General features: G+C 36.4%; 1 protein-coding gene across 1 annotated transcript; it reads right to left on the bottom strand.

Annotated features, from left to right (window-relative positions):
* Positions 1-5,810: 5,810 nt before the first annotated feature.
* Positions 5,811-7,499, bottom strand: LOC139477281 (uncharacterized protein KIAA1958-like). Its single transcript, XM_071259829.1, has 3 exons — positions 6,869-7,499; positions 6,630-6,706; positions 5,811-6,170 (listed from the first exon to the last, which is right to left on the bottom strand). Exons 1-3 carry the CDS (start codon positions 7,497-7,499, stop codon positions 5,811-5,813), a joined length of 1,068 nt encoding a protein of 355 aa, XP_071115930.1.
* Positions 7,500-19,682: the final 12,183 nt, after the last annotated feature.

Raw genomic sequence — 19,682 nt, forward strand, 5'->3', positions numbered from 1 at the left:
CAAAGACAGCCGCACGAGTCTGACTCCTGCATTTATACCATCGGAACCTATACTTGTATTGCCTTACGTTTTACTTGACGTTTATCTTTGGATCATATTGTATTCTTGCTGTATTTGAAATATTCCTGGACGCCGGAATTTCTTTTTCAAAATATTGAAAAGGGAGAGAACATATACCTTGCTGATCAGAAATATGTCTTTGTAGTTAAAATTTCGTTGTGTTGATTGTAATCCCTGCAGTATGGTAGCTGAATAGGTAACGTGCTATTGCATTCATTCCCCAATCAATGTAAGAAATGAAGCGATGTACTTTTATTACTGCCGGGAATTCCACTATAACAGTTAAGGGAATTGCCTTTCTGCTCACGTGTATCGTCATGCACATGACATTTATCGAAATTCATGAATATTCTTTGCATGTCCAAACTAACCTTTGCGTCCGAGTGGGCATGGGCGTCCCAGTCATCTAAGGCGCCGCGATTCGCTGTGCAGAGTTGCGTCTTTTTGGCATGCCAGAAACCTATGCTTGTGGGTTCGAATCCCGGTTCGCCCTGATTATGTTTCTAGGTTTGTCAGCACCATACCCATGCACGTGGATTTCACCGAAGTGGTAAACGTCTGAGACTTTGGGTTTTCCTCCCACATTAAGCTGACACGCCGTGATATAACTGGAGTAGCGGCGTTAAACCAAACTCACTCACCCACACACTTTGCGACCGAAGGCCGAGAAGGAATGAAACAGTAAACGTGCAGTTTTGCTCTACAGAATTTTTCCCGCACCCCTGGGTTCCACCAATTTCATTTCTTGGGTTTCATTTCTAACCCGAATTTTTCCGACTGTGTCTTCCCGTTTACAGGGAACTAATGTTTGAGTTTTGCGGGAACTGACCATGCCATTTGTAAGAGTCGCCTTCCCCAGGACATATTTGTTCCAGTTTGGTTCGTTACAGTCTGACAGTCATTCACAGGTCTATGAACTTCGATTTGATGCTTCTCTCTATTGACTGGCCACTGACTACTGTGGGTGTGCATAAATTACATGATCACCTGATTCATGTCACGCGACAGTATGTATAGGGCTCGTAAGTAGGTGACGGGACTACGCGATCCCTTACGTTATTTTAGTACTTCCGGTGACAAGCATCTTTTCACGGCAATGGCAATAGCACTGTTACGTCGGACAGATCCCGGCTAATCATATTCGCTACACGCTTGTGTAACTTAGAAAACCAATGACATGTCACACACATTAAAACACTCGAGTTAGGTAGCATAATTAGAAAGTGCATGCTTGTCAAAGCAGTCACAGTGTTGTCAAGACGTCCTGTGATCGAAGTCAAACTGGCCGCTACACATTCATAAATTGAGGTAAGTTTTCACTTTACACCTACATCTCATTGGCTGGTATAATAATCAGTGTTCATAAATCAATACTGATCGGTTAATCATCTCACGCATAGTGATATTGGCGTTCAAATATGAACAAAAACAGTCGTTTTGTGACTCGTTTGATTTAATTTGGTGTCATTTATTTTCCAAAAGAAAGGAGGTTTTTCTAATTGTTAATTAACTCATGCTGTCTGTGTATGCACCATACAATGCTATGACACAATTCCATCACATCTCTATCCTGACCCTGATAAGAAACTTCACATAATCATATGTGTTGGTCCAGGGGAGATGACTTTATGAAGGCCTATTATGAGCATGTCAATATCTGTAATATACTTGAGTAACGATGTTGTGCAAATTGACTTATAGGGAAGCTTGAGTTAATGAAAAAAGATATTTGCCAATATCATGATGAAAATGTTACAAGGTGCACTGACAAATCAGGTTTTATTAACAAAATCACCTGACTATTTATTTGAGATGTAAATAATGATGATCAAATCCTTGCTATGTTTGTATGTAGGATCTCTGAAAAGTGACCTCACTTAAATGTAATCTGCATGATGTATGATGTGAATAGACGTGATCATTAGAACCCTATTTCTCTTTTGAGGTTGGACCAGATTTCCACGTTTGAGGGGAGAAAGATTTCCTATCTTACTCACAAGTAGATGCACCAGAATTACCTGTGATGCCGAGCATAACTGCACCTCAAGAGCAACATGGACTGAAACAGATCTTCAGATTTCTTTGAATATTTTGTTGTCAAACAATACATTGTGTTAACTCGTGTTATGTATACATATTAAAGTCCTATCTGAAGTACTGGCTCTGTAAAGGATGTCTGTGCCAATCAGAATACAACCTGTAAACTGGATACTTCCTGATATAGGACATACTCCTTGTCATCAACCTGGTGTTGCAGAACGTCTTTAGACTCTCACATGAAGTCCTGTGTGAATCTAGATACTGACACAAGTAACTGTGTATGCTGTTGAAAATACTCCAGTTCACACTGGCACATGTTTGTTCAGCCTTGGCATTTTGGAATGTTTGCCAATAATGTTGACAGTTTATGGGTCAAAATTTTCTAAGAAAACACAACAGATGCTTACCTATGAAAAAATAATCTAAACCAATGCCGGCAATGGCATACCGTTCTTGTTTTATGAAATTAATTCTTTGTTGAAATGTCAGCATGTCTTGTTTTTGCATCAGCCATATAAGGGTTCAGCATGCAAATACACTGAGTCATAGATCCATATCCAATAAACATTATTCTTGACCAGTAATCTGAAAACAGATTGATCAAAATGGAAAATGGAATATAATAAATGCCAGTTACCTCATTTGTTGAACTTGGCTAATTGGCAGGAAGAATATTTGAAATGCATAAGTATATGAAAAATAGGTGCAATTCTTTCTATCTATGAATCAAGTCAATATTGTTGTACTAAATGTACATCAATGTTCACTAAGTGACTCATAAGTGCAATGTATTAAGTTTTTGGCATTTTTTAAAAAGTTCGATCGGTTGAGCCTCACAATACTAATATTAAAAAAACAACACTACCGTTCATCACAACAAATCTTGCCCATGCTGTCAATCACAATATGACAATTATATTGCTGACGATGTGTAAGACACTTTTTAAAAAAAAATTCTCAGAAAAACACTTCATTTACTGGACACTATCTTTCTTTGGGTTGTACAGCAGACATTCACTCATGCATAGCCAAGAAACAAAACCATTCATCTTCTGAATGTAGTTCACAGGGTAACAACATGGAACAAGACATCAAGTACAAACACAATGTCAACTTACGCCCGTTTTATATTCATCACTTTACTTAATAAATAACATTTACACAAATTCACTGTGAGTTTTCGGAAGGAAAACTAACAGCTGTTTGAGGTTACGCCCTCTGATGTATGTTAATATTCATGACATAGACATTATTTTGCACAAACCTGAAACCTAAGGGGTAAGTGTGTTTAGCATGTTAGGGTTATATTGATATATTTATTCAAAATACATTAATCACTGTCATATATTTGTGCTTTGTTTTGTGTTTTCTATTCACTTTTAACACTGCAAAACAAATCCATATATACAAGCTTGTATATCCTTTGGAAAGATGATATTTCCAAAGGATATACAAGATTGGAATGATGATATATACAAAAATATACAAGTTTGTATATATGACATATACAAAAATATACAAATTTGTATATATGGTGTATCCAAATTTGTTTTGTTTGTATATATTGGTAAAGGGAGATAATTATTATGTATTTGTGTATAATTATTATATATGTGCAAATTGAAGTGTTGAGCACTGTGTTTCTTTGTATATGTTGGTAAAGGAGGATAATTGCTATGTATTGCTCTATAATTGTTTTGTATGTGCAAAATAGTATCAGAAGTTACAAAAAAATGATATAGTGGCGGGAAACATTACTGGAATGTTTAATTAGTACTCCACACTGTTAGCGGGAGTACATACTGTCCTTGCAATGATATTGACGGGTGGGCGGTTGAGGCGTCTGGTACTTTTCCTGGCGCGGTGCTTGGTATGTGAGTAGACTTTATGGTCAAATGCACAGAGAGGATTAGCTATCGGGCGCGATTGCATTGGCGGAAACTTCTGTATTGAAAGTGTTTGAGCTTGGATTCGTTTTACGGGGAGGCCGCGATTTGTTTTGTAACATGCTCTCGTGCACATATGCCAACAGAGTGGATTGCACAGAGGATGAAAACTATTTTATCACTACTTAAAAGTGTTGCATTTTGTTTGTTCTGAGCTGTCGGTTTCATTGTAGATATACATTGTTATTTTGTGAAATCTCGGCGGAAACGCGGAAAATCGCGTTTTGTAAAACGGTAGTCCTTGGGGAAAATTGTATTATGAGCAACCAGATGCGTAAATAACGTGTGTAATATATTCCCGTATTATATTTTATAATACTTGTTCTTTTAATATTGTTATAAATGCGAGAACGAAGATTACTTTGAAAAAACACAACAGCATGGATATGTTCTAGCAAAAGGAAACTTGATATATATTCATTTGGCTTAATTTCTACTTTGGAAAACTTAGTTGGCGCTCTAAAAGCTTGACGCTGTATAATTTGGCACGCGCATGGTTGGGTGCAAACCATATGTACATCAATAATAATAATAAAAATAATAATAATAATAATAATACATCATGATGGCAGTTTCAATGTAAAGATTAAGTATTTCTAAAGATATGGAAAATAAATCTTGGTAACTGCTTTAATCTTTGATCTTTGGGAAAATAATAATGGAATTGGTTGAGTGACTAACGTATTCTACATTAAAAGTGACAGGAACGTGATTTACATAATTAAAATATAGAATAATATACAAATTATAAGAGAGGGTTTGTGATTTATTTTGGGATGAAGTCAGTATTTAACTTGCGCTTTCCGACATTATGCGTATTTCGCACACGGTTAAGAAAAAAATTGCAATTCATTTATTTATAAAAAGTACGAATGCATCAATCCTACATCACAGGACCATGTACATAATTTGTTGAATGTTATTTCGTGAATACACAAATTGCATAACACATGTTGAAGTACATATATGTGCAAAATATTCTGCAAGATTAATTTTGCCACAGTTACATGGTACTTAGTACTCCAAGTTCTATTATAGACTTGTATTGTCATTTTATCATTACGTATATACATGTAAACATGTATTATCAAATACACCACTAGTATATATAGAGGCTACTTCATGCTTTTTGTCGAATACGATTTATATTTCGTCTCGTGAAGCCTCAAACCCCATATTGTTTCAAGATCAAAGATCACTCGACGAAATATAAATCGTATTCGACAAAAGAGCATGAAGTAGTCTATTTATTATATACATCTCCCATTTTTACATATTTTAAATTGAAATTTAGTCATATCTTTCAACTACGAGAACGACGATATTTCCCGCGGCTCGACCTGCTCACAAACGACCTGTCGCTTTTACTACGATGAAGTAAATAGTTAGCTCAATTTATACTCATTTCAAATTGTCAAAGAAAACAAAATACAAATGTGAATCAAAAACATTTATTCAAATTGGCATTTTATCAATTTCTTAATGTATTATTGTATACAACTCGTTGTCCAAACAATGTTTCGCACTAACGTCAATGCGTAGGAATACATAATAATCCATAGTCAGCTGATTGTGTTCAGAGAAAAACAACGTCGCACACTCGCTTCGTTTCGAAAGTTTGAACTTTTGTCAACAAAGTCAACAACGTAAAAGGATATAACAAACACTGAATATGAACGTGAAAAGGTAAGTCCAAATATATTTTGTTGTCAATATTTTATGACGAACATTATTTATGCCATATTTCAAGATGATCTTGTCATTCTATTGCAAGCATGGTCTTTTCAATGGTGGTAACTCGTCTTCACGTGTGTTCGATGTTGTCGCATTTGCAGTGTTTTTTTCTGAGGACATTGATACATTGAACATGTCAGGCGATAGACATATGTTAACATTTCCTTTGATGGTATTTCCAGACAACAAGCTTGTCAGAAAATGTTGATTCTGAAGGCGGTTGGACACCGATTGCATCGCAAATCCACCCTGCATTGGTGCCGAGTCCGGATTTCGATCAGCTGTTGTGACTGTGCTGCTGGCGGTGTTACTGTTTGACAGAATGCGAGATATTCCCTTCTGCTTTTCAGTATTCATACTTGAGTAATTATTTATCGAATTCACGTTTTTGTGGCCCGAAATTTGTAAAACAAAATAATTCAAAAGAACAGTTTATCCATATTTTGAAAGATGAATGAATGATATTTGTATTTCTCTAAAGAGTATTTTATTTTGTATTTGGTATTTCATTACTTTAATGTCTTAAAACAACAAGTTTATAGGATGAGGCCAAATGTTTAATTATTTACCAATATATGTTCTCATAATATTCAAAATACCAACAAAATGAATATTACTAACTTATACAAATACATTTTAACCATTGATATTTAAAAAGGAAACTAAATTTGTTATTGTCCCCAGACTTATTAAATAAGTGTAGATATATTTAATGTATATTTTAACTTCAGTGGAATACCAACCCTCAAAATCTATTTCTAAATATGTTTTTTCCATATAATTTTATTGTTTTAATATATGTAGTATAAATATTTCATAAATTCATTTTTTTATGTTTACAGCTGTCATCTCACCAGATATCTGAATGATGTCATTGGGAGAAACGCCACTGTCTGTCAACTTCTGGACCAGGTGTTTCCTCATACCGAAAAAAACCCAAATGATTCAGGTATATTCAATATCATGCCATTTATTTTATATTTATTACCTAATTTATTTTGACTTACTTTATGGCTGATTGTCATTGTATTTCTCAATATTATACTGAAGTGTTTATCCAAAACTAATATAGATAATGAATATGTACCTGTATGGTGTCAATCTTTTGGCATCAGCTATGTCAGCACCTTCTGTCATAGCCTTCATAATTCCATATAGCTTGTTGACACCCAGTGGGGCATTTTTGTACCAGTACGACTGTTCCTTCCTGTTGTTATTGACTGCTAGAAAAAATGGACTGTCTGGTGTACAAGAGGCTGGTGGTCGTCTTTGTCTGTACAATTTATATGCATTGACAGGGCATTTTTCCAGGTCTTCTTGTGTTGCATAGGCTCTTGGTTTTATTTGCCGTATGTTTTTAGGATTATCCCCAGATCTTGTTTTTGTTTGTCGCTCACTTATAAAGATAAGATACTCGGATCCATCATCATCATTTCTAATGTCAATGTCTCCCCATTGTAAATTTCTGGTTTCCTTTCCAGTTCTCATGCCGAAGTTCAGACAACAAATCATCCACATGGTGTGAAGGAGGCTGTATGGGTTATCACTTCCGAGGGTCTTGGCATTGTACTTGGCATCAATATCCATACCTGACAGCTCTTCAGCAGCCTTGGGTTTGTTGCCTTTACCCATTGATTTAAGTTCTTTTTGTTTGCATTTGAGTGTTTCTCTAGATCTTGCAAATGTGATATCAGAAATGATGTTAAATGTAGAACCCATTTGTTTCAAGTATCTTTGTAGGGAAGTTTGGTAGCTTTTTAGACTGACTGGTTCATATTCTGATCCATCATTCTTTTTTATTGACAGAAAAAATCTTGACAAATAGGAATCTAAAGATACTGCATCGATTTCTTCAATTTTTCTAGTTTCCCCCTCAACCATCACTAGGTACTCACTGATAATTCTAATGTCTCTATCTGTCTTCTTTCTTGTGTTTTCATTTTCCAGATCTCGAAGAAACCTTGACACATCATCATCACTGATAGATGGATACTTTTTATCACCAAGTATGCTGTAATCTATTGCAGATAATAAATTATCCACATCACCTCTCTCAATGTTGTTGCTCATTTTGGCTAGCAGACGACCCAAGGGAGGTAATCATGAAATTATGCCTTTGTATCAAGGGGACGTAACTCGAGATGAAAGTAGTTCCGGTTCAAACCTTATATTTTCACTGCAGTGAAATATCATTTTTCAAATTTATTTCACAATACCATTTATATTTTCACTATATATCTATATATTTCATACTTATGTATATAATAAGTTCATTTATTGTTCATAAGTTTCTTCAGTTTTCATTTTTTTCCTGTAACCGCGTAGAGGAATTCTGTGCAATGAATCAATCAAAGTCGATCCCTCCAATAAAAGCCTTCTCTCCCAAAGCTGTAAGGGTTTTGGTAGACTAACTGTCGGGTTGTAGCCATTAGGATGCCAATAGAGATGGCGAAAATTTAATACGTGTTTGAGTAATGTGGTTATTACCATGTTTAGCTATATCCAGCCATATTGGTTCCACACAGGGGCTGGGCTCTCTGATGTGATATAACCACAATGATATACTCCATGACGCCATGTAGAAAAAGAGGCAAGAGCACGAATATAGATTGCGGGGAGATCCTTTATATGTAAACAAACTCATGTAAAAATATGGACATGAAAAATGAAAATGGCCGAATAATGAACCACATGAAGTTAGTTATTTGTTACAGGGAATAAAACCGAACCTCTATTGTATGTGTAGTTTTTCTATTTTGATTAATCATTACATGTGTTTTCGCAAAAGGATATCAAAGGATATTCATGCAAATATAACCTTTGCACCCGTGTTGAACAAACACAGGACAGAAAGATGATCTGTTGATCTGTTCAGCAAGCCTCTAAATTAACGTAGACTCTATGAATTGAAATTATTTCATAAAAGAAGTTAACTGGCTTTCGACACATGATCGGAAGGGACATGTAGAGGGCACAGTCTTCATCAGTTTATTTGTCTGTTCAACATTTATATTCTTATGTATATATCCGATTTATCATGGTTGTTATGCACGGGTTAGTGGGCGCTGCACGGGTGAGTGGGCAGTGCACGGGTGAGTGGGCAGTGCACGGGTGAGTGGGCAGTGCACGGGTGAGTTGGCGGTGCACGTCTGAATAGAGATATTAGTAGTCAATTAGACACCTTTATCTTTACAAGCAGTTTTACCTATTATTTTATCATTTCCTAGCCTGCCATTACCAATTAACAGATTTATTTTTTTACTGATTTTAATAGGTTTAAAGCTTAAGTTATTTATTTTGTTTTGTCCTGTGTTTTGTCCTGCTTTCACGTGGCAACCCCAATTCTGATCTGATTTCATCAATATTCAAATGAAATTCTTAATATATGTATTCGTGAAGAATTAGACTATATGTCTGGACATTAAAGTCCCCAATTGAAATAACTTTGTGCGAAGAAACTTTTCAATACTCTCCTTCTGTAAATGCGTCCATACAATTGACACATGAAATACTGACAATGTCCCAGCTTGCAATCAATAATTCTAAGAGCTTACGAATGCATAACTCATAACTTCATCTGCGGCAAAGACGTACCCTTTGTGCGAACACCTGGCATCATCATTAAAAGTTATATATTTATATCATTTTATTACCTATTACGCCAAATGGAATCTGTTTCGTTTGAAAATCGAAACAGTTATTTTCAAGCAAAGGCGTTTCATATTTCTACAACAATAGAGTCTAGTTGATTACAACATCTGGTGTCACATAGCACAAAATAATAGTTGTATGCCTGTAATGTCTGGGTTACTTTGACATGACAATTTGGCATTGCCTGGACAACATATTTCAGCTGGAGGAAAGCTAATGTTTAAATAAAAGTGTATTCAGCAAACAATAGTTACAATTAGTTACCTGAACAGACGACTAAATAGTTATATATCCCTTTAAAATAACAAGTGTTTTGACACTCACAGATCCTTAACAAACAAAAGTTACCATTATACATATCTTGAGAGCAATGGGTTTTAAATACATATACATGTTGCATAGATAAGTGTTATGTGCAATACTGTGTGGAATTAAATGTGGTATATAAAAAATGAACTTGTTCATCGGGTAAAACATTTGTTTTTTAAATATGCAATATAACGTGTTGAAGATGTTCTTTAGTTTACTACAAAATACAGTTTTTATACGTGCACACACCATTAGCTGTAAATTCTACATATAATTATTATTTTGTTATCTTAAAATACACATTTCGAAAACATATCAACGGACACATTAAAAACATGCTAATCTCCACATAAGGAACATCTCAAGAGATAAGAGGGACCGTCAAATCCCAGAGCAAAAGCAAATCTTCAGGTCTGGATAAGATTACAAGTGAACATGTTATTAATTCGTTATGTAGAACATCAGGTGAACATCTTCTTTACTTGTTGTGTATAGTTTTTAAGTATACGATAAAACTACAATATGTATGACTATAGCTTTGGCATGGTTATATCAATATATAAAGGGAAGAATGAGAAATTTGATTCCCGAAAGTATAGAAGTATTACTCTTACATCATGTCTCTGTGCGAAAATTACTGTTCCAAAGTATTGAAGACAAACTGTGTAGATTTAATCAAGACTTTCCTGATATTTTACTGTTTGGTTAATAGAACATGGAACTAGTCAGGATTACTTTCATAGAAGGCATTCAGTACTACATACAAAGAAACCTTGGAGTTTAAGCTGTTTTTTTTTAATAATGAAAAAGCATTTGAAAGAAAATGGCATGGAGAAGAATTGTTCAACCCACATGAACTGGACATTAGAGGTAATACATGGGAATTACTACATCTGTGTTCATGCTAATAGTTGTGCTTCTTTTCCTACCAAGGTGAACAATCAGGCTAGGTGTTGGCTGAGGCAGAGTAATCTCTGGATGTATTTTTGTTTGTTTTGATAAATGATCTCATTACAGCCCTTAGACACGCACAATATGACATTCGTGCATATGGTAAGGATATTCCAAAAGACTTGCTTGCCGACGATACTACACTTGTTAGTGTACTACCGACGGCCTTCAATCCTCCCTTGATATTGTACATACATATGCTCCAGGGTGGCGCCTATCATATAATTCATCAAAAGTGCAATAATTGTGTTCAACAAAGCAAAACGCAAGAGCGTATCTTTCTCTGTAAACTTAGTGATGCACACATAACTACAACTGAGTCTTGGTTCTATGGTATATGGTGGAATACTCTTAACGTATAATCTCTCTTGTAAAACAAGAATTGAAAAGGGCAGTCATAAAGCAAGGCAAAATACTGAAACCTAATATCTTTAAGAATAAATAGTTATGAACTTTATCCAATTTCAAGCGTGATAGTATGGCTCAGAATAATACACAAAACCAGCTTTTATGGATGTGAATGACCTTTGACATCAGGGGTCATCATAACGATCTGTTTGAAGGCACACACATATAATTTGCATGCAGTGTACAAGATTTTGATAAAAGATCTCCTTCAGAATCCACTTTTGCGAACCTTGTACTTTCGACAATTACTGCATATACTGATAAATGCAGACCTTTATTTCTTGGTCGTTTATGAAACCTGAACTGTAATAACTTTGCAACACTTGCGTCCATGTGAGTCCATTGTCAGCTGTGTCACAACAAAGACAATCTGTAAAGACACTAAGCCAACACTTGACAAATACAATCTGTAAAGACACTAAACCAACACTTGACAAATACAATCTGTAAAGACACTAAACCAACACTTGACAAATACAATATGTACAGACACTAAATCAACACTTGACAAATACAATATGTAAAGACACTAAATCAACACTTGACAAATACAATCTGTAAAGACACTAAACCAACACTTGACAAATACAATCTGTAAAGACACTAAAACAACACTTGACAAATACAATCTGTAAAGACACTAAACCAACACTTGACAAAGACCTTCTGTAAAGACACTAAACCAACACTTGACAAATACAATCTGTAAAGACACGAAACCAACACTTGACAAATACAATTTAGAAAGCTTCCTTTGTACATAAGTTCAATACAGTACTCTCCCTCCAAAATATAGATGGAGAACTATTTTTAATGAAACTATATGCATAAAAGAACACCAATTAAGGCTCACAAGTGTATAAAAACAACTCTGGCATGTCCCGTTCTAAGATAAGTCAAACGAAATTAACTTATCGTGTACTTGGGTAATATGTTTTTCTGTACCCAGAATACAGACCTGCCTAACAACTTTGTGTGAAAGTCTCATCATGCTGAAAACTTTCGAAAGAACGCCAGCACCGAATTTGGCATATGATCGACTATGACAACCACATTATTTACCATTGTTAAACACTTATATCAGAAAGAAATGCGTTTTCTCTTTTCTTATTGACTCAGTTGACGTTAAAATATGTGGATTGAAACGCAAGACGAAACAGATATGCCTTCATAATATTTTTGGACAAAAACAGAATTTACTCACAATCGGGATCAACACATTAGGGAATACGCCACCTATCTGTTCAACTAAAGCATCTTTTGATAGATATCTTTCAGAGTATACTTGTCTCCGTATCGGTATTCGAATTTGATAGGTTGTGTGACATGGTAAATATGTTATGCCTATTTATTGTATTGTGTTAGCCACGTGTAACTGAATACACTTTCATTGTGATCTTCAGAATGACCACAGGAGGAAATACAAAATATCTTCCTCTCTCTCTCTAACATGTATTTTATGTATGGGTGTACCCACTTGTATCGACGCTTCTTATTATTTTCATGTGTCGACTATTGACATAACCCTCGTATGCTTATTATGATTAAACAAAAAAATAAGGTTGAATCTAAGTGAGTTTAAGTTATTTGAGAGATCTGGCACTTTTTAGTGTACAACATCTTTTCAGAATTGTAACGGTCGATTGATGTCACATCTGAGTCTAACACTAATACGCCGAGTTATCTTAGCCTGGAGTGAGTGTTATGGGCCGAGTAGAACGGGGGTACACCTCAATGTATCCTCACCTTTTGTTCAGTGCACTCAGTCACGGTAAATAGGGAGACAAGCGGGGGAACTGTAGCACCTTTCTACAGGTAACAGGTATACATTTATTTATCTACACAAATGCTCATTACAAAGATTCAGGTAAAATGCAGGATAAGATACATTGCAAGATACATATTACGACACTTATTTAATTAAAATCAATTATATGAATATGGTTATTGATTTAGGTAACATTTTAAATGGTTAATATCTACATGCATCTTCAAAGAAATACGACACATATTCTGAAACATACTGGAAATGAATTATGAAATGGTTTGTAATGTATGGTTGACATACTTAATGATTTACATGTAAAACTGTCTTTACCCACAAAAAAGGGGAATCCAGCATCGGTATACTCAATTGGAGTTTTTTCTGCTGGTCAAATGTTTCACCTTCACACTGAGAATACTTGTCAGGGTTGCGGTGTTCTGTTCTCTGTTGAAGGTCTCAACATTGGTCTGTTCAGTCCTGATGTCTACATACTTGTAGATGTTGGGATGGCTGAATCGACTTTTTCTCGCTCCGAACTTTTCAGGTCAGGGAGAACACTTTGAATGACAATACCCTCGATATTTGCACAAGCACATGTCCACTTTATTCAGACAGACTATCACTGAAAATCCAGTGAGCTGTTGTTCTTAATCTCCGATACACCCAGGGACAGGGCACAGTGAGGTTAAACCACACCAGCCGTGCTAATTAAGCCACGCCTCCTCATTGCCACTTTGAGATAAGTTTGGTTTGTAACAAACACGTATCAAAATATGTATATATCGGATAATCGAAACTCGTTAATCTCTGACACTGACGTTTTATATATATTTGGTATCGATACAATGAAACTGTTCATACTTATATATATATACACTCTAGGTGTAGAGTAAGAACATTTAAACCAAGTAGTTAACACTTTGTATCCAATCAAGCCAATTTTCATGGTGTAGTCGGAATCGGACAATCGACGCCACTATTGGCAGAGATCTGTTATAATTGGAAAGGGTTTTGTCGCTTATATTTCAATCACAATACAGGGCACATGTACGGTCATATGTATTAAATATCAATCTCAATACTGCACTGAACCTTCTAAACTTTAAAATGTTTAGTTTAAATTATTGCAGTAGCAGAGCCACCGGTGATATCATTTGATTGTGACGTCATGGTAACAAGTGACGTCACTTATCCTCAATAATCACTATTGGGACACCAGATTACATGTTCAACTAAATTGACCTGCAAATGCACATTTGAAGATAATGGGATTTCAAATTGTATCGTTTCAAACCCAATGGGCACAAACACATAGCCCAAACGCATCGTTGTTGTACGTGTAATTTGTACAGGCAATGCTCACGTGTTTTTCAGAAATGCGAAAAATATAAAATCACGTGATGTCTTTGCTAGTAGAAATTGACGTGCCACATGGTTATTAAATCTACACAGTAGCGATCAACTGATTGGGGCCGAGCACGCCCAGGTTGCAAGAACCTTTGGCTTTTCCCGTTTTGCCTTTGGAAACTTTTTGCAGCTTTTCAGACAGACAGGAAGGACATCAGACAGAGAGACTACAGTTCACTACACCACAGGAAATTCGGTGTCTGCGAACGTTGCACCCAGGTAGTCACCTCCTCACAGTGACGTCATCGGCAGTAAATGCTTTGGGTCGGCGGGTGAGCACACACACACTGACCATAGACCTCGGGCAGCAGGTGTCAGGGCCTACCGACCGTTCAGAGGACAGATGTAGACCGCTGAACTTCGACGCAGACGACTACGATGGGCTTATACAGTGTGACGATGATTTGCAACGCGTGGTCTTTACGGACGAAAGCAGGTTCTGTTTGTTCAGAGTTGATGCACAGACAGCGTGTTTACCGTCGCAGAGTTGAATGAACGTCTGCTTGCTGCGTTCAAGAATTCGTTGCTTACCGAGGAGGTGGCGTTAAGGTGTGGGTGGGAATTTGTGGAAACGCCACTCGTCGTCATCAATGAAAACCTCAATGCACAACGCTATAGAGATGACATCATCCTCCACCACCAACCCCGGTTGTTCTGTACAAACACGACTTGCCAGGCCCCACACAGCTCGTATCCTTGTGGACTTTCTTGCCAGCAGTAACGTCAACTTCCTACCGTGACTGGCATGTTCTCCTAACTTGTCACCCATAGAACACCCCTGGAACGTCATGGACAGGCGAGCTAGAGTCTGACCAGACCCCCGGCAAACAGACAAGAGTTGATACAAGCTCTACAGGATGAATGGAACCACTTGCCACTGATCTCATCAGACGTTTGACGTTTTCAGTCCGACGCAGAGTCTTTACATGTATGGAATCACGAGTCGGCCACATTCGGTGACAATTTGTGTTTTAATAAATTGCAGCAAAAATCGGGACTACTGTATATTTAACCTCCATTGATTGATTGTCAGGTGTCCGCTATTTAACCACAAAATGTCAAGTATGAGTTGTTCAGTACTTTATGGAAATGTTGGATTATTAAATATACTTTACTTCAAACTTTTGTTATTTCAAGTTTTTTGACTGCAGTCACTTCAATCTAACGGAAACTTTCTTTCAACGTTCAGTTTAAGTCTTCGGTCTGACAGGATAAAGTATCAACTACTAGAGTTTTTCCCATATGTTTATAACGGTGTTGTAAGACATTATTAGAAAAAAAAAATGTAACTCATTTAATTCGAACTCTTTGCAAATTATGTTCAAGGCTAGTGTGCTTCTGAAATAGAATTGATGTGACGTTTAAGAGGCTCTGATCTCTGACAATTCATTGGGGCAGGATGTTGCCTTTGTTATTTTCCCCGTTGATACCCAGAAGATATCCTTAAAATCCTACAGCACATTTGTCGCTTTTTTGTAAATTTTAAGTGTTTGACATTAACAGAGATATGAAAAACAGTTTGGTCATTGATGGAAATGTAGGAATCCTTAGGCTACGTATTGGTAATCCAATATGTTTTGCATCAAAAAATATTTAAATAAATTGAACTAATTGATTTTGATGGGATTCTAGCAGATCTCAATGGTAATGACTGGAACGAGTAATTTTATAGCAATTGCGTTGATATATATACAATCATTACTGTAAGAAGAAAGGAAAATGATATCAATCATTAAAGAATTGATTGTGTATTTTTTTTCGGTTCATCGCTAAATGCCCTGTGCATGGTGATACACGTGAGCAGATTCCCTCGCATGTAATATTGGGATTCCCCTAAATGTAGTAATAAAAGTAGTCCGCGTTGGTGGGCGTGGCTTAAGTTTAGGAAATGAATGCAACAACACGTGACCAAATCAATTAATCAAAATGCAGGAATGTCAATGACCACAAGGAAAATTTAATTATTTATTGCGTAAACGTAAGCGTAAACAAAAACTTGCAAAAAAGGGAATCTAACGCTCGGATTGGATTTAGACAATTTTGAAGTCAAGTCACCTCTGTTAGAAAGAATTGCAAACCAAAAATACTGCATAAAAAGAAAGATAATTCCCGAGCTCCTGGGTTAGGAGAAGCACTTAAAAAATATTAATCCGGCTACTATGTTTCCAGCTATTATATGAAATACAAACTTTTGTAAAATGTATCTCCGTCCTATTATCTATAACATTTCACATGACACTTCAATATTGTTTTTTTCATCAAATGGAAATGGTAAGTAACATTAAATCCAGACAGAACTGAAACCGAGAGTGAAAACTGACCCAACCCAAAAATCTGAAAGGTACTCAAATAACAGACGGATCAAACAAACTCCTTGGTCTAAACTTACAGCAAGATGGCTACTTGTCAAATCATATGCAGATAAGAATTATATAGATAATATTGTACAGAAAGTAAGTCCCGTGATTATTGCTCCAGGACGTTCAAGTTCTGCCTGTCAAGAAAAACGTTAGAGGATATCTATTTAATATTTTTCTTTACCAGTATATCCGACTGTTATGAGGAGGAATGGACTAATTCTGCGCCATTCTGTTTGTAACACGTTGGCTAATTGTGGGAGTGCCTGTGGTGATATGACTTTCACATCGATCAAATTCTTCCCAGAGGTGTTGGAATGGGATGAGGTCTGGAGATCCCGACGGCCAGGGCAAAACGTTGATGTTGACATCATGAGGGTAGTCTACCGTGACAAGAGCGGTGTGCGTTGGAGCGTTGTCCTGTTGAAACAGCTCCCTCTGGCGGTCAATGATTGGAAGAAGGTGATGTTGAAGAATTTGATTCATGTAGCGATTTGCTGTCAAATTTCCCTGAACCACAACCAAGTCAGATCTCGTGGTGAAGGATATGGCTCCCCACAATACCACTACCCTACCGAATTTGTCTCTTTCCGACGACGATAAACACGTTGTCTTCCATCTCAGCGCCGAAGAAGAACTCATGGTTCATACCTAAATCGTCTTCAGTTTTTCAAACTTCAAGGTTGTAAGGTATGGCACCAGCGCAAAGCGTCGCTGCCGATGGTTCTGTTGCAAAAACAGGGACGACATCTAGTCTTCTGGGTCGGATTCCAGCCTCGCAAAGATGGTTCCTGACAGTCTGGTCCATTATCCTCCTGAAACCAGGGATGCGCCCTGCAATCTCCGTAGCTGTGGCATTGCGATGACGTAGGTATAATAGTCAAATGTAGCAATCCTGTGCAGGGGTGGTAATTCTTGTTTGGCCGATCCTCGGACGGTCTGCAGTGGAATTGAACTGTGTGTAAGTTCTAAAATAACAACTGTTGAACAGAGATTGTTTTATGGTAAAAAAAACATTGACTATTGATTTCCTCTGAAAGTTCACTTCAAATTTCTTTTTTTTTATAATTTGTTAAGAAAAACGTTAACATGGTCACAAGGTAATGAGCCTTTGAAGTTTACGCTGTGAGGTCTATAACTTCTATCACGGATTTGATGCTTTCTACAGAGTCAGCTATTGCCATTGGAAACTTTTAGGATATTATTTCGTTTCTCCCTTAATCCAATCTTTCATGCATGCATTATGTTAAACATTTACTTAATGAGACCTGTACTTGATTCATACACTAAACTAATGTTCATTCATTAAGTTATTGATGGATGTAGGGGACAGTCCCTATCTATGATTTAAAATACAGTATATGTATAATTTGACGGATTATAATGATATGAATATCAAAATTCATCACCACTTGCCAAGTTCACTGAAATGTCACCAGTTGGAAGTTGTCACAGATGAACACAAATTCTAACCAAGTCGGATCTTCTTTTACATAGAATGCATGGACTGGAGGAGCGACTTCTATCCATCAGGATTACACACCGAGGAAGGAAAGGCGAAAATCCGGGACGAACCGTTGCATGGGACGTTCCGTTGTGCTACATATTTATGTATACAGTACATATATGTTAAAATCAGTATGATGAATACGTATAGGTACATATATTAACGCTGGTCGGTTTAGTATTATTTCCTTGGTTAATTATAAGTTGCCATGTTTTAAACATTTTTATGAGATGAAAGGAGTGATTGTGTAGAAAAAGACTTGCAATTAACACTATTATCGTGATGCAATCGTGTTGCTCAACACAATCCACAAAGAGCAATATATAGGGCATCTTTTCACAATTTTTTTCTTAATATATATCAATAATTCATTTATGCATAACAAAGAAAGAATTCATATCACACAAACATGAAATGTTTATTGGTGTCGCAAATCGATTTTTAGATACCAGTAACTGAATTTGATCATATCAACTAATGTACACTAGTATCCGAAACATCAACCACGTTTAGAGCAGCTGCTAATTATCAGTGACGGTGTGACTGGATGGATCGGAGGGAGCCTTCTCCTTGCTCATGGTTAGATGAGGAACACTTTCTGTTGAAATGCCATCTCTACAAAGATCTGAGGATGAAACTAATATCACCACACGCCTTCGCTATACACCAAATATCACTTAAAATCCTACTAGATCCACAAATGATCTTTTTCATTTATAAAATGTTCATGCAATGAAAATCTGCATCTAGGCCTTAATAATAGCAATATTCGTATTACATGGTGTATATCAATCCGTTTTACCTACCCTGTCCATGACGTGTACCCTTCGCCCTGTGGGTGTCTGTGTACATCTTCATCTTGCTACATAGGGGACATTGTGAGGACAACCTTGGCACGGATGGTCAGAGAACCGAAGAGTGCTGAGGGCTGTTAAGTTGGTAGCACAGACAGATAAGAGAGATCAGTTTGCAATTGTAAACCCTTATTCCACAGAGTTTAAAGACTCCATTTACAAATACTAAAGGATTACGTTGACATGTAATAGTCACGCTACAATAAATATGACTTTCGACAAGTCCAAGTATGGCATTTATGAAATACGTATTCATTCTCTGTCAACTAAGGTTCGTTTCATGGTGATCATAGCCACGCCGATCAATTCACATATATATATATATATATATTGCCTACATTAATGTAAACAATATTGAATACAATTTTCACTGAAATTAATAAAATAGATTAGATATACAATGGAGACAGTTCATAACCAGATAGCGTTACATCAGCTGAGGAATATTTTGCGTACTTTAGAAAAGATTTGTTGACATGGTATTTCAGATGTGATGTGCACTCGGGAATGTCTATGCGTTTGGAAAAAAAGATTAAAACTCATCGTGGCGTGTATTATATTCACCCCAAATACACAGCTCTATATTTGTGTAGAAAACTTAGAATTACTAGTATACTGTTGCTTTCCTTATATTTTATGCTAAATTATCTTTGGAGTATCAATAACACATTATATAACTACATTTTCTTCATA

The sequence above is a fragment of the Haliotis cracherodii genome, unplaced genomic scaffold (genome assembly GCF_022045235.1).
Source record: "Haliotis cracherodii isolate W230 unplaced genomic scaffold, xgHalCrac1.p SCAF_32, whole genome shotgun sequence".
In the NCBI taxonomy this organism is placed as follows: domain Eukaryota; kingdom Metazoa; phylum Mollusca; class Gastropoda; order Lepetellida; family Haliotidae; genus Haliotis; species Haliotis cracherodii.